This window comes from Lithobates pipiens, unplaced genomic scaffold (genome assembly GCF_037356315.1).
Source record: "Lithobates pipiens isolate NorthernLeopardFrog02 unplaced genomic scaffold, aLitPip1_a1.2 Scaffold_23, whole genome shotgun sequence".
NCBI lineage: Eukaryota > Metazoa > Chordata > Amphibia > Anura > Ranidae > Lithobates > Lithobates pipiens.
The window spans coordinates 197377043-197393741 of NW_027507785.1; the positions used below are offsets into that span (position 1 = coordinate 197377043).

General features: G+C 38.5%; 1 protein-coding gene across 7 annotated transcripts in view; it reads right to left on the minus strand.

The window, feature by feature from the left end:
* Window positions 1-16699, minus strand: part of PTPRC (protein tyrosine phosphatase receptor type C) — a 272629-nt gene that overhangs the window by 170928 nt on the left and 85002 nt on the right. For 2 of the 7 annotated variants that reach the window (XM_077452733.1, XM_077452732.1), the window contains exons 4-7: window positions 10920-11033; window positions 6858-6971; window positions 4536-4691; window positions 3404-3472 (exon numbers count right to left, since the gene is read on the minus strand). The exons of 1 other annotated variant lie outside the window; for it this stretch is intronic. In XM_077452733.1, the coding sequence (XP_077308859.1) occupies window positions 3404-3472; window positions 4536-4691; window positions 6858-6971; window positions 10920-11033 (453 nt within the window). The remainder of the gene's footprint in view (window positions 1-3403; window positions 3473-4535; window positions 4692-6857; window positions 6972-10919; window positions 11034-16699) is intronic. 4 more of the 7 variants (XM_077452738.1, XM_077452737.1, XM_077452735.1 and 1 more) reach the window with 3 other exon arrangements.

Below are 16699 nucleotides of genomic sequence, written 5' to 3' on the forward strand. Positions count from 1 at the left end.
TGTTAACCCCTTCCTTGCCAGTGTCATTAGTACAGTGACAGTGCATATTTTTAGCATTGATCACTGTATTATTGTCACTGGTCCCCAAAAAAGTGTAAAAAGTGTCAGTTAGGTGTACAATTTGCAATATCACAGTCTCACTATAAGTTGCTGATCGATGCCATTACTAGTAAAAAAAAAATAAAAAAATATTGTATAGTTTGTAGATGCTATAACTTTTGCACAAACCAATCAATGTACACTTCTTGAGATTTTTTGGGGGATTCAATTTAGAGCAAATTCATTTATACTTTTACGCAGTGTCTGGGATTCATTCTTCCAAACTTGTAATCTAGTTTTAGCTTCTTTTTCTTTTTTTTTCCTTACCAGAAGAGATACTATATTGAAAGCTAAAAGCCAACATTTATTTTATTTTTTATTTTTTTGGGTAGAGTTAAGTAAAGGTTAAAACTCCTGTCAAGTTATTTTCCCATTTTGTTTCCCATTTTTCCATTGAGGATAATTCCTTTAAAGCGGGAGTCTGCCGGGAGTTCCATCGTTTTTTTTTTTTTTTAAAGCCAGCAGCTACAAATACTGCAGCTGCTGACTTTTAAAATAATGACACTTACCCGCCCAGCGCGCCCGCGATGTCGGCAACTGAAGCCGATCTCTCGATTGTCTCTCGGGTGCTGCCACCGCCATCTTGGGTATGGGAATCAGGAAGTGGAGCCTTTTGGCTCATTTCCCGGTTCCCTACTGCGCATGCGCAAGTCGCGCTGCGCAATAAGGATGGTTCCCGCTGTCTCTGGGATCCGTGTGTTTCCCAGCAGGCAGCGGGGGACTTTCGGAAAGGGGCGTAGATTCTGTGGAAAGGGGCGTACCTTCTGCAGAATCTACGCCGGAAGTGGGTGCAGATACCTGTACTGTACAGGTATCTGCACCCCCCTCCCCCCTGAAAGGTGCCAATTGTGGCGCCGGAGGGGGGGAGGATTCCAATGAGCGGAAGGTCCACTTTAGGGTGGACCTCCGCTTTAACTTCCTGTCTTATAGACACAACAGGGAGTAAGGAGCGGGAATATACTGCTAAACAAGTACACCCATTGGAAGGGTCACATTTCTTGGGACATCCAAACATTTTTTTTTTACTTCCTCTACTCATGATTTGATGTCTAAAATTAACACAGGTTCACAAATTTAAAGTTCGTAAAGATGTTTTAGTGTTACAGGTTTTACCTACTTATAATACAGCCTACATTACATTCCTATCCATGGGGACTTGAAATGTAATGTAGTTATCCCTTTTCTTTTAGTAAACCCGAGTAGGGCTACTCACATGTTAAAGTGCAACTGCAGTATAGCTATGGCCTGGGGAATAAGTACATGACTGGGTGAAGGAGACTTCTTTGTCAAAGAAGCAGGTTTTCTTTACTTCCCTTTTTGTTGAGTTATCTACTGTTTGAAAATTTGCACCCAACACATTTAACAGGACAACCAGGAACTTCTGAATTATTAAAGGTCTCATGCAGTCAAGATTTTCATTTTCACAAACTGAGGCATTTGTACCCAGCAGTAACTTCACTAATAAGATGCTTGAGAAGACATTCACAGCAGTTAAAGCATCTAGCTAAATGAATGATCTTATTAATCAGTGAACATTTTCTTTTGAATTGCGTAGGGAATGTTAAAACCTTTGCCAGGCTATGTTTCTCTTGTCTGAAAACCATTGGTGAAATTCCCCCTCACTTTGTGTACTAGAGTCACAGCAGGAATTTAGAGGAAATTTCCTAAAGTGAGGGGAAATTATGCTCTAAGACAGTGGTCACCAGAACAGGCGTTCTCATTGGTGGATTTCCCCTTACCTCTTGTTCTGGGGACAAATCTAAAATGTTAATGCCCTCTTATTTTCATTCCCAGTAACAATGGTCATCAGTACATATAAAGGGGTGAATCTCCCTGTAGACACAGTCAGGAATAAATACTTAAAATTAGGTGTCACCCCCACGCTATCCAAAACAAAAAAAAATGCTTAACAATAAACATTAAATTAAAATTTTAGTTTAGCTTCAGACACTTAGGCCGGCCATACAATATACAACTTTCTTATTCAATTTGCTTTAGATTTACTGTGAACTATGTAGTGCAAGGGCCTGCCTGATTGCATATAAATTGAAAATGTTTAGGTTTGACCTCATATTATATGATTTTGGTAAATCTAAAGGAAAATTGTACAAGAACATTGTATAATGTATGGCCAGCCTTAAAGGATAAGTTCACCTTTTGTAACATGTTACACCCATATTCAGGGTGTAACATGAAACATGTTACAGATGCACCACCTCCCACACCCAAACCCCTCCCAATACCCTGTTTTGACAGCAAGCAGGGGACCTTCTCCCCCCACTTGCTGTTACAATCTAAAAAAAAAGTGTCATTCGTTCTGTGTTCTGTGAATGGGAAAACTAAAAGTACCAACAACCTTTTTGCGGCTGTTGGCTTGTAGTTCTCAATGAACTACCAGGGTGCTGTTGAGCACTCTAGTAGTTCATTTTGTCTTTCTGCCAGAGTGTAACTGCCTGCCCATATCAGAGGTGCCGGTAGACAGCTACACAGATAGTCTGCAGGACTGTGGCATTACACCCATGATCTGCTGATCGTGGGTGTAATATTTTACAGGCTCCTAACAAAAAAATAACAACTGCATATTTTTTTACCTGCAAAAAAAATGTGTATTTATTTATAATTATTTTTTATTTTTATTTTTTTGTAAAGGTGAACTTATTGTTTAAATTTAGTATAGAAAAATAAATAATCAGGCTCCTGCCACCAGACATAGCAACTTGAGGAAGGGGGTTTTGTCTTCTTGTTCAAAGTTAAAAAAAAAACCCTTTAAAAACCATTATTGACCTGGCATGTTAGAAAGTGGAAGCTCCGCTTATCATCCTCCTCCCCCCTCCAGTGCCACATTTGACACCTTTCGGGGGGGGGCTGTTTTTTTCCAAGAGAAGTTCAAACCCCTCCTCCTCCCCCGGCCATTCAGAAATCACAGAGTGCTTCGTGTGTGCACAGTAAGGAACGGGCTGTGAAGCCAAAAGGCTTCAGTGCTGGGTTCCCTTACTATGAATGGCAGCGGCACCTAAGAGCCAATGGAAACATCGGCTGGGGTACCAACATTGCTGGATTCCAGGACAGATAAGTGTCCTAATATTAAAAGTCAGCAGGTACTGTACAGTATGTGTAGCTGTTGACTTTTATTTTTTTGCTGGGGGGGGGGGGCGGTAATCCTCTTTAAGTAAGTGTCTGATTTCTGTCATTTAGTGCAAAAGTTTACAAGTGAATGCTTGTTTGCAAGTAAGTTCAATATACTTAACACAAAGTTTTATGAAGTATTATTTAAATTTGTAACAGATAAGAAAGCGAATCAAACCTGTGGTGAATGCAGATGTGAGATTCATGGAAGCAGTAACAGTGGGTGCTTGTGTGGCAGCGGTGACATCTGTTATAGAATATGAAACATGACATCTTGATGACTTTTTTGTAGTTGCTTGAGCATTTTAGTACTATATCTAGTATATTTATTGACTCAGGAATACAAATATTGAGGCTAATTTTTGAGTATACATATATATCTTTTAGACTAAATTAAACTGTAAAACCAGCCTTTTATTCTAGGTTTGGATAAAGGAGAGAAGAATCGGATCAGAACCCCTGTTGGTTTTTACTGCTTTCCCATCACTCTGAGCTTAAATTCTCATAAGATATAGATAAGGTAGCTATGGCCACCCTTAATTCATGGCATGGTTTTATATAGCTCATCAATCATCAACTAATAACATCACTGTATCATTCCAGCACATTCACTTCTGTCGAACAGCTTTTCTGTAATATGTTTAGAAACAAGAAAACAAATAGATGTAACAAGCAATTAATACAATTGACATGACACAATGTCCATGCTGCCACCCACCTCCTTGCTTTCTTACATTAATGCTGCAGGTGTCTTTTGAAAGAAAAACATATTGACTGGTGTAGCCAAAAGCATGACTGTGTTCAGTAAGTTCAAGGAATGGAAAAAAATTAACATGTTGTAAAATATATTCTACAGACCAGAAAAAAAAAGTTTAGCCACAAAAGACTCTAAATACCACATCAGAGGGCAGTGAGTCTTTTCTTCGCTTTCTCCAAAAGCTGCAGTCACGTGAAAGATCTTCAGAACCCAACACATCTGTTGCTGTTTGCTATGGTTCCTCCTGCTGGCAACAGCGGCCAGCGGTAGGAAACAGTGTGTAAGGGGGATGCAGGTATTTGACTCAAGCAGTAGTTTCAGGTCCCAAAGATTCTGCATTAGGCTGTAGCTCTTAAAGGCAGAGAAGTGAAGATTCACCACCCTCTACAGAGGTAAGTATAAGAGTCTTTTTTGCAAGTAAACTTTTATTGTGTGTAGCAATATTTGCTATGAACAGTTTCAAAAAGTAAAATTTAATCTGCATACATGATGCGATGATAATTTACAACATTTTTTAGAAAGATTTAATATAAAGCTAACTGCCTAATCAGACCTGTAGGTAAGTACTGAATGGTGGTGCTGTTTGCAGTGAATGGGGTAAGAACAGCATAGCTGGTGCTTGTGGGTTTGAGGTCTTTTCTGGAACTTATGGTAGAATCTGGCAAAAGTGTTTGAGTGAAGAGAGCTCCATTAGTTGAATTGGTGTGACCTGTGATAAAAAATATACTATATTATCATTACGATTATCATATGAGCCATTGATGGTAATATGTTACTTATACATAGTTACTAAGCAAAACATTTGGGAAGATTTTACATCTCACAGCCTGCAAAGAGAAACATGATTGCTATTCTAGGTAAGGCCTTAAGGTTATCCTGCTACCTAGAACATTAAATATATCATATATTAAAATGCATCTGTACCCAATTTTTTTTTTGGTTTCAGATAAAATGGAGAAAGGGTAGGATACAGCTTTTTTTGCCATTTCAAGCTCCATTATACAGATTTCTCCTCATTATGAGACAGAAAGTCAAGGAAAATATGAACAGGGAAACAGAAAAAAATAAAAATCTGGCACAGCTTGTAGTCCTATTTAATGTAAAAAATAATAATAATAATTTCTACTTAAGTCTAGGTTGCTGTTAGAGAGTTTTCCCCTCATTTCCTGTCCTGGGGACAACCCTTTTACCAGGCTGAGAGTGAAGGAATCTCTCCAGCAAAACCTCTGACTGAAGTAGAACCAGAGACGTTCAAATCCTTTCCTACTCTATTCAAAACTAAAAAAAAAAAGTTTTGGGTTCCCAAGGTATTACAAACATTACACCAATCTGGGTGCACTGCTTCTATTATTATAGTAAAATATAGAAAAGAGCTGATTGGAGAACTTGAAATAAAATAAAGGGGAAAATAAAGAAAACTTGTTAAGCATAAAAAATGTCTACTGTACATAGTTCAGAAGACATTGCCTAAGGTCAATAGCAATATACCAGTACTGAGATCTAGCAAAAAGATGCCCAGAGAAGAAGCTTTTTACCAGTGTCTAATCACCTGAAGGTAGCAGTCTATAACCCAGAGTATATCAATATCTGGCTTGTGTCCTGTAATGTAAAATCACGATTAAAAGTTTTGGGTATAGATACTTTAAAAGTCAAAGGCTTGACTTCATAGGGTCGGTGGCAATGACAGTGACATAATCAAGGTCGTCTTGATAATGTTATGCCAGTATGAACCCAGATAGACCCACTATATTTCTTGCATCAAAGCCAACATTATGGAAGTGACCCTTCTAGGCTATTCACCTATGTTACCAAACACACTTATAACTTCAGACTACAAGTAGCTGAATTAGATCTGGAGTTAAATATGCCTGAGCTTATCCAGCTACACTGTCACTCTTTGCATAGTATTTAGTCATAGGTATATCCAACCACCTAGTTCTTACATCAACCCATATATTAACTTTCATATGTTGTTTATGACCATCCTAAATTATTATTGATTTGCATGTATCAAATAAAGCTTACCTCTTGCTAATGTTCAGCACAAATATGTACATAGTTTGAGGTATTGTCTAGTGTGTTTTGCTTTTTCTTTTAAAGAAGACCTTTATGAAGAAGACCTCCATCTAATCCTTGTTTTAACTAGGTACACTTTCATAAGTACTGAGAGAAAAAGTCTGCTGGAACCACAGCTTGTGCATGTATTTTCTCCCTTACCCTTTAAAGTGTAAGTCCAGGCAAAATGTCTTTTAAGTTTTGTATATAATGGAAAAAGATTAGAAATTATAAAGGTGTTTTAGTGCTATGCAGTGCTCCAATAGAGGTATGTTCTTTCTGTCCCGATGACGTTGGTTTCACCAGATGGAAAGTGAAAGAAAATCGACAATAGGTACAGAGACAAAAAGTTTCTCCTACTCCAATAATAAAACAAAAATACTTCTGTTTACGTTGCTGTGGTAGATTTACCCTCATCTCTTGTCTATTGAAGCCATTGTTACCAAGAAAGTAAGTGAAGGGAAGTCTCCCCAGATAGCAGTAAAAAAAAATCACCCATTTCCCCATTCTAGCAAAAACTAAAAGAAAAAGGTTTGGGCTGGACATACACTTTAAGTGAGCTGGCAAACTGACCCATTGAATTATTTATTCATTTGGTAATACATTCCTAAAATATATTTATCTTATTGAAATTGAAAGTTCAATTGTGCTTTAATATCAAGGCACAGAAGATTTATTGATCCTTCTGAAACTGATTGCAGGGTCAGATTAGTTTGATTATCGGTGAAGCAAATTTGCTCACCACTAATGTTTTGCATTGTTTGGAAAAGATGCTTTTGCTGGCTTGCTTGGCCATTTATACTGGAAAATGAGTACATACTAGAGTTGAATAGAGGAGTGAGTGCAGTAAAGACAGCAGAGCTGGTGTTTGCAAGTGTGGGAGTGTCCATGGAGACAGTTACGTTGAGTGCTTGTGTGTCAGATTGAGACGTGTCTGTAATAAAAAAAAATCATAATTATATTTTCTAAATAACATTATATTTTCTTATTAAATGTGTATATTTTGTACCATTGTTCAATTTAAAGCGGTTGTAAAGACTAGACACCTTTTACCTGCATTTCCTGCATTAGGCTGCTTTCACACTGGGACATTGGGGGCGTCGGCGATAAAGCGCCTCTATTTTTAGTGGCGCTTTACTGTCATTTTAGCAGTGCTATTTGGCCGCTTTTAACCCCTGCTAGCAGCCGGAAAAGGGTTAAGATTGGTTTTGCGGCACTGCCCATTCACTTTATGAGCGGTGTGTACACTGCTACTACAGTGCTGAAAAGATGCTGCTTGCAGGACCTTTTTACTGTCCTGCAAGCGCACCGCTCCAGTCTGAAAGCACTCGGGCTTTCACACTGGAGAGACAGGAAAGGCTCTTTAGAGGCACTACGCAGGCGCTATTTTAAAAAAATGTCCCAGTAATAATATTGCCCTCACACCCCTCAGTAATTGCCTCAATCAATCCAGTGCTATACCCGTCTTTATTGGCTCTATCTCCACTCTCACGGGCTTTGCTGAGGCAGCAGAAGCTATTGCAGGTGCCAGGGCTGAGCCATGCTGTGTATCAATAGATGCGGCTTCCTATGGGGGGCACCCCAAGAAGTGGAGCCTAGAATGCTGCCGGGGCAACCCAGAAGAGGAGGTTTTGGGCCACTCTGCAATACTATTGCACTGAGCATGTAAGTAAAACATGTTTGTTATTTTTTTTTTTAAAGCAGAGCCTTTACAACCGCTTAAAACAAAAACAACATTAAATTATCTTTGACAAAAATGAATAAAGTTGCCACTAGTCTATCAAATATTTACCCCTGTAACCCAAGTATGTAGTTCAGTTGAATATATATACCTTTTTCCTATACTCTGTGGGGGAAATTTACTAAAACTGGAGAGTGTAAAATCTGCTGCAGCTCTGCATAGTAACCAATCAGCTTCAAATTTCAGCTTGTTCAGTTAAGCTTTGACAATAAAACCTGGAAGCGGATTGGTTACTATGCACAGCTGCACCTGATTCTGTGTGCACCAGTTTTAGTAAAGTTCTCCCTGTATTTCCATCATCACCTGTGTCGTTTGTTATTTTTATTTTTATTCTAAAGGAGTGGTACAGAAAGTTTAAAAAACATAGACATTAGACATAAATATAATGGCATATTGCCTTATTATTATCATATAAAGCAAAAATAATAATTATTTTTTCTTTTAAAGTGACTCTGTCATGAAAAAGTGTGGGGCTGCCATTGACAGGCCCTTTTTGAAAATTCTAGTTGCCTGGCTGTGTCTTGCTTCAATTCGTTTGAGCTACATACATGGAACAAGTATGCTATAAATCCTTGAGCTGGGTCAGAGACTCAGAAAGCATTTGTGGTAAAGCATGGGCATGAGAGTCAAGGAACTAACATTCTCAAAGCAGCACTTTTCTTATGGCAGAGCTACTTTAAAGATAACTGTGCTGAAGATGAACAAATCTTTAATACATCCTATAGAAAAGTGTGATGTAAATCCTTAATACATACCATACTTACTGTACATAATTAATTTTCACTTTGCTGACATAAAGTATAATCTACCCATTCAGCCAGTACTAACACCTTCACTGGTTGATGACATAATTATAATGACACACTAGGTACAGTTAAACTTTTGGTGCAGAGTGAGAGATTGTGACAGAAAAATTGTGTGCAAAACTGCAACAGATGATCTATTATGGCACAGTGATCATATTTTATAAGGAGTCCTGAGACACCCACTAATGCCTCTATTCTATTCACATAAATATATGCAATCTTTCCATCTAAATGTTACACAAATTTCTGCTTTTATGCAGAATGTTGCAAAGAGACTTTCTTTCGCACATTTACAAATGTGAATTATTGATTATTGTGAAAGATTAAAAATGTCTCAGTCTGCTTTATTTTAATGTCATACCACCAAAAGATTTTGTACCCACTGTGTAAGTTACCAAATAAGTAGACATGCACATTAGTTTTCGTCCAAATGCATTTTTGTCTGAATTTCGGGTATTTTCGTTATCGTTTCAACCTCCCTGGCAGTATGATTATTTCAGATTTTAGGTGCTGAAAGCGGTACAATTATTTTGCATGAAAATTTGGCGTTTTATATTGTAGTCCTGTAATTCTTAGGAAAAACTCACTTAAATCTGTCCAAACCAGAGTCTAGTAGACATCCCGGGTATGATAAAGTTTGAAAAATTAAATCATAAATTATAATATAATAAATAACTATAAATAATTATAACAAATAATAATATAATAAAAATGGTTCAATAATGTAATCAAATCAAAAACACTGAAATTTGCTCAGTTGCAGAATTGTCACTGTCATTACTTTTCAGCATTTGATGACGGATCTCCCCACAAATCGCTATCGCTCAATTCTGCGAGTAAATCTAATTTATTATCGCTGTTTTCTAGCTGGTCTAAAATCACTTTTGATGTAAAGGGACAGTTTTGGTTGCGATGGACAATCTCCAGTTTCCAGGCAGAAAGAACAGTATTTATAACATAAAACTGCATGCAGGGCACTGGAGAAACCACTAGGGACAAAAGGGATGTGAAATAATTACATACGGCAATGCAATCTGTAAGATTACATTATACTGTATGTATAATGTGTGTTTTACTTTTTGAATTTGGTGCCGTTCTCTGTCCCTGTGCGTCGCAACGCTCGCAGGGAACGGAGCATGGCTCCGTGATAGATCGAGTGGAGGACGAGCCGCTCACACTGCTGGATCCAGGGGACAAGGTAAGTAACCTCTTCCTGGATCCAGCGATGCAGTCCCGAGTCTAGCTCGGGGGTTACCGCTAATGGTACTAAATTTTCACCCCAAGCCAGACTCGGGAATACCGCCAGGGGGGTTAACAAACAATAACGAACATGCAGAATCCGAAACCCGAAAGATCCGACATAAAAAATGCTTTATTTTCATTTTCGTTGTGACAACAGTTCGATATATATACTGTAGGAGATTCAACATGACGCTGACAATAGCAATCTGTGTCCAATGAACCTGTGGTTGAATGTGCCTAACCTTAGCTCTATTAGTCCGAGATTATTCTACATAGAGAGAAAAGATTTGACATAGAGAGAAAAGATTCGACATTATAGAGACAATAGCAAAAAAGGTCGAATGTGCCTAACCTAACTCTATTAGTCCAAGATTATTCGACATAGAGAGAAAAGATTTGACATAAAGATTCAACATGAAGATTCGACGAAGCAGTCACTTCGAGTGGACATTTATGGTCAAATGCACTGCCCATGCACTATAGAAGAATTCTACTGTTGGTTGACTAGTAATAATAATTAATATATATTAATAGTATCATACAACATTAGAATTCTACTATAGCTTGTAGGCGGAACATTAGACCGTAAATGTACGATTTCGGTTTCATACAGTTTAGCTGCTCCGTCAAATCTTCTTAGAACATTCAACAGACACCATAAGCCTTCAATGACAGATTCAACCTTAATTATTTCAGATTTTCAGACTAATGCATTTTTTAATGAAACAAAATAAATAAATAAAAATTATTTTCGGAGGAAAACGAAATTCCGAAACAAAATATTTCAGTGTGCACATGTCTACAAATAAGCAGGCTAATATTTGGTAGACCATTTGGTAGATTATATACCTTCTTCAAGTATTGACATCATGCAGCGCCCATCAATCTAATAAAAAGGGAATTCTCATTGCTAATTTAGTTCACAGAACCCTATTACCTGTTAAATTATCATGTTGGCAAACTGAGAATATTGAACCATGTGAAACAAGCTGGGAGATAAATTAGCTGGATTTGTTAGCATTATTTTTCACAATGCAAGCAAAATGCTTCTGTGGGCTTGCTTGCCCACCCAAACACGTGAATGAGTACATACTGGAGACAACTGGAGAAGTGAGTGCATTGGGAACAGCAGGGCTGTTGACTGTAAGTATGGGAGTTTCCATTGAGACAGTGGTGGTGGATGCTTGTTGGTCAGATTGGGGTGAACCTGTAATAAAATAAATCATGAAAATATATTCTGTAAAAAAAATCTTCTGTGCAAAAATTGTATTCAGCGCAGGCCATCCCTGCACTGTAACTTCCCATAGACATGAATGTAGCCGTATTCTATCCAAATGAAAGGCCTGGTAGTTTAAAGTGGACTTGGCTTTTGCTAAAGATCTTCAGGAGTATTAGTCTCTTTATCCCTGCTGCACTCAGTGGTTCCTCCCACAAAGTTCCACCAACATGATGGTTCCTCCCACCAATTCCCTCCAATATGATGGGGTTGATTTACTAAAACTGGAGAGTGCAAAATCTGGTGCTGCTGTGCATGGTAGCCAATTAGCTTCTAACTTCAGCTTGTTCAATTAACCTCCCTGGCCGTATGATTCAGTCTGGTTTTAGGTGCTGAAAGCGGTACAATTATTTTGCATGGAAATTTGGCGTTTTATATTGTAGTCCTGTAATTCTTAAGAATAACTCTCTTAAATCTGTTCAAACCAGAGTCTAGCAGACATCCCGGGTATGATAAAGTTTATAATATAATAAAGAATAATAAAAATTATTCAATAATGTAATCAAATCCAAAAACACTGAAAAAGGGACACTTTTTGGTTGCTATGGATAATCTCCAAACTTCAGGCACAAAAAACAGTATTTATAATATAAAAGTGCATGCAGGGCATTGCACAGACCACTAGGGACAAAGGGGGTGTGTATTTTTTAATACAGTACTGTAATCTGTAAGATTACAGTGCTGTGTGTGTTTTGTGTCTTTTTACTTTTTTGAATTTGCCGCCGATCTCCGCTCCCGTGCGCCGAAAAATCGCAGGGAACGGAGCTCGGCGGCATTCGGCACTGTGAATCGAGTGGAGGACAACTCGATCCCACAGCGCGAAGGACATCGCTGGATACAGGGGACAAGGTAAGTAACTCTCCCTATGTCCTCCCCTGCATCCAGCGATGCGATCCCGAGTCTGGATCGGGGTTACCGCTCCTGTTAGTAAAATCCCAACCCGAGCCAGACTCGGGATTACCGCTAGGGGGGTTAAGCTTTTGACAAAAAATAAAATTGGGAGCTGATTGGTTTCTTTGCAGAGCTACACAAGATTTTTCACTCCCCAGTTTTTGTAAATTTACCCTGATGTATTCATGTTGTGGAGAGAGGGAGAAACCACTGAGTGCCACGGAGGGCCACAAGACCAGCACTCCTGTAAGCTTTGGTTTATGAAGAAACAATTTATTATGAAACGTGGCTGTGAATCAACACAATACGAATTCAGACAATGGACCAGATAAACTACTGGTGGCGTAGAGTGAGAAATTACAAGGTATTTATGTGCAAAATTAATCTACATTCCTGGGCCACCTACTGCTTAACACACTAGTTTTCTTATTCTATGTGCCCAAAATATATGCAATCTTTTTAAATTATAGGTTGCACAAATTGCAACATTTTAATGAAATATTGTAGATAAAAAAATGTCCTATTTGTGATGCACATGTCACATTACACAGGCACTGTATATTTGTTGCAGTAGTACATTTTTTTATTTTAATAGACATTTTTAGTACTGTTTAAATATTGCACCCCTGGTGGTTTATTGGGCCCAATATGTATAAATTATATTTAAAGGAGCTGATTTACTAAAGGCAAATTGTATGTGTACTTTGCAAGATCAGTTGCTTCAGAGCTTAGTAAATGAGTAGAAGCGCCACTGACTTTCATAATCTAATCATGTGCAAGCAAAAATGCTGTTTTTTTTATTTTATTTGGGTATTGTTGCAAAATGAAGCTTTACCACAACTGTACTTGTACTTTGCAAAGTGCACAGTCTAGTTGCCTTTAGTGTATCAACTCCAAAGTATCTATGCCTGTGCAGATCCAGCTACTTCATTACTCTTTGCCTAGTATTAAGGTGCTTTATACATACAGTATCTCACAAAAGTGAGTACACCACTGACATTTTTGTAAATATTTTATTATATCTTTTGATGTGACAAAACTGAAGAAATGACACTTTGCTACAATGTAAAGTAGTGAGTGTATAGCTTGTATAACAGTGTGAATTTACTGTCCCCTTAAAATACTCAACACAGCCATTAATGTCTAAACTGTTGACAACAAACGTGAATATACACCTAAGTGAAAATGTCCAAATTGGGCCCAATTAGCCATTTTTAATTCCCAGGGTCATGTGACTCATTAGTGTTACAAAGTCTCAGGTGTGAATGGGGAGCAGGTGTGTTAAATTTGGTGTTATTGCTCTCACTCTCTCATACTGGTTACTGGAAGTTCAACATGGCACCTCATGGCAAAGAACTCTCTAAGGATCTGAAAAAAAAAATTGCTGCTTTACATAAAGATGGCCTAGGCTATAAGAAGATTGCCAAGACCCTGAAACTGAGCTGCAGCACAGTTGCCAAAACCATACAGTGGTTTAACAGGACAGGTTCCACTCAGAACAGGCCTTGCCATGGTCGACCAAAATAGCTGCATGCATGTGCTCAGCGTCATATCCAGTGCTTGTCTTTGGAAAATAGACGCATGAATGCTGCCAGCATTGCTGCAGAGGTTTAAGGGGTGGGGGTTCAGCCTGTCAGTGCTCAGACCATATGCACCATAATGCATGAAATTGGTCTGCATGGCTGTCATTCCAGAAGGAAGCCTCTTCTAAAGATGATGCACAAGAAAGCCTTCAAACAGTTTGCTGAAGACAAGCAGACTAAGGACATGGATTATTGCAACCATGTCCTGTGATCTAATGAGACCAAGATAAACTTATTTGGTTCAGATGGTGTCAAGAGTGTGTGGCAGCAACCAGGTGAGGAGTAAAAAGACAAGTGTGTCTTGTCTACAGCCAAGCATGGTGGTGGGAATGTCATGGTCTGGGGCTGCATGAGTGCTGCCGGCACTGGGGAGCTACAGTTCACTGAGGAAATCATGAATGCCAACATGTACTGTGATATACTGAAGCAGAGCATGATACCCTCCCTACGGAGACTGGGCTGCCGGGCAGTATTCCAAACAGTATTCCAAACACACCCCCAAGATGACCACTGTCTTGCTAAAGAAGCTGAGGGTAAAGGTTATGGACTGGCCAAGCATGTCTCCAGACCTAAACCCTATTGAGCAGCTGTGGGGCATCCTCAAACGAAAGCCGGAGGAGCACAAGGTCTCTAACATCACCAGCTCTGTGATGTCGTCATGGAGGAGTGGAAGAGGACTCCAGTGCCAACCTGTGAAGCTCTGGTGAACTCCATGCCCAAAAGGGTTAAGGCAGTGCTGGAAAATAATGATGGCCACACAAAATATTGACACTTTGGGCCCAATTTGGAAATTTTTATTTAGGGGTGTATTCGCTTTTTTTGCCAGTGGTTTAGACATTAAAGGCTGTGTGTTGAGTTATTTTGAGGGGACAGCAGATTTACATACAAGCTGTACACTCACTGCTTTACATTGTAGATAAGTGTTAATTTTTCAGTGTTGTCACATAAAAAGATGTAATAAAATATTTACAAAAATGTGAGGCTGACCCCCCCCCCCCCCCCCCCCACCCCTTAAATTTCTGCAGCACTCTTTTTGCCAAAGACAACCTCTGGATATAACACTGAGCATGTGCACTCAACTTCTACCATGGCAAGGCCTGTTCTGAATGGAACCTGTTCTGCTAAGCACATGTATGGTCTTGGCCACTGTACTACAGCTCAGTTTCAGGGTTTTGGCAATCTTCTTATAGCCTAGGCCATCTTTATGTAGAGCAACAACTATTTTTTTCAGACCCTCAGAGAGTTCTTTGCCATGAAGTGCCATGTTAAACTTCCAGTGACCAGTATGAGAGATTGAGAGCAATAACACCAAATGTAACACACCTGCTCCCCATTCACACCTGAGACCTTGTAACACTAATGAGTCACATGACACCGGAGAGGGAAAATGGCTAAGTGGGCCCAATTTGGACATTTTCACTTAGGGGTGTACTCACTTTTGTTGTCAGCAGTTTAGACAATAATGACTGTGTGTTGAGTTATTTTGAGGGGACACATTTACACTGTTATACAAGCTGTACACTCACTACTTCACATTGTAGCAAAGTGTCATTTCTTTAGTGTTTTCACATGAAAAGATATAATAAAAAAATTACAAAAATGTGAGGGGTGAACTCACTTTTGTGAGATACTGTATTTACAGGAAGTCTGTATTTTGAAAAATACAATAACTTTTATTGCTGATGTCTCCTGAAAATTTGAATTCCCTAGATATATGATTAACCTGCTCTAAAACTTTCCAAGTTACTAACCCAAAACACGTATGTTGATCTGGAGTTCTGGCTTCACTCATATATCACTTACTGCATGCTTGTTCTCAATCAGGCAGTTACTCCTTTTTATATCTCATTCATATCTTTATTATGTAGTTTGTAAGGGTGTTAGTTTTCCCTTGTGAGAAATTCTCTGCATGGACCGTTATCTCTGTTGACTGGTGGATTGGGGAGTAGGGGCCTAACAGTCTCAGAAAGCTGAGCAGCATAGCAGTAAGGGGTAGGTGTTTTTCTTCACTCTTTGAAGTGCTGTCCAGAAATCACAACGTAGATACTGTTCAGTGTTCCTCCATCCTGGGGGAAGGCGATGGGGGCAATACATTTAATGGTACTTCCCCAATTGTTCAAAGTGTTTATCCCTTAAGGAGCAGTATAGAAAGATATATGTAAAAATAACCCAAATTGCAGTATTCTTTCTTGAAATATCTGCATTAAAATACACAACCCAAGGATGTAACCCAAAAAAGAAAAGGTGGGAGTGTTGTTGTTTTTTTGCTTCTCCTTTGTCCCCCAGCTACTTTTTTAGTTCATTGCAAACTTGCAAGTCTATTTCAAACTTCAAACTAGGAAAAGATATGTTGAAATAGGGTTAAATGTGACAAAATGAAATGCAAATATTTTGCCAATCTTGATTAGAAGACCCCTAATATCTTTATGCTTTTGACTACCTTCCCATATATCAAGAAAACACAACATACACATGTAGGTACTTAATCTCCTTATATTAATAAATAAATTGGACATATGTATGTCTTCTGAAAAAATTCAGAATCTATTATTTTGTAAATTAAACTTTTATCATGTGCACATTTATAGGCACATATTAATTAAATCAATCCCCCTAATATTTTCAAAAATGGTATAACATGGAAAGATAGCTCTAATATACTGTATATCAGATTTGTCCATCCTTTAAATAAAAATAAGTGATGTGCTGTTATGCTCTCTACCTCTAGCTCATTCAGAATAGACAGCACAAAGGATGGTAACAAGAAAGCCAAAACTTAGCATTTTGCTTTTGATGCTGCAGAGAAAATTTATAGCCTCCATTTTTTTTTGTGGTTTCCCTGTTGCTAAAACGTTAGAACAGGAAGTGATAAAAAGCTTTCCAAAACTAAAATTTTTAGTGAGAAATAAGTAAAACTTTTCACTATGTTTCTATTGCCATCTGCGTTTTGCTGTTCGAGTAGCAACTCTTCCCTTCTTTGTTTGTTCAGATGTTACAGGGACAGGAAGTGGGAGAACATCTATTCAAAGAGGAATTACAGAATGAATTGGATTATTTGGGAATATTACACAGTGACATGGCTCTCAACTGTCCCTTGCTTTGGGGGGAACAGTCCCTCTTTTG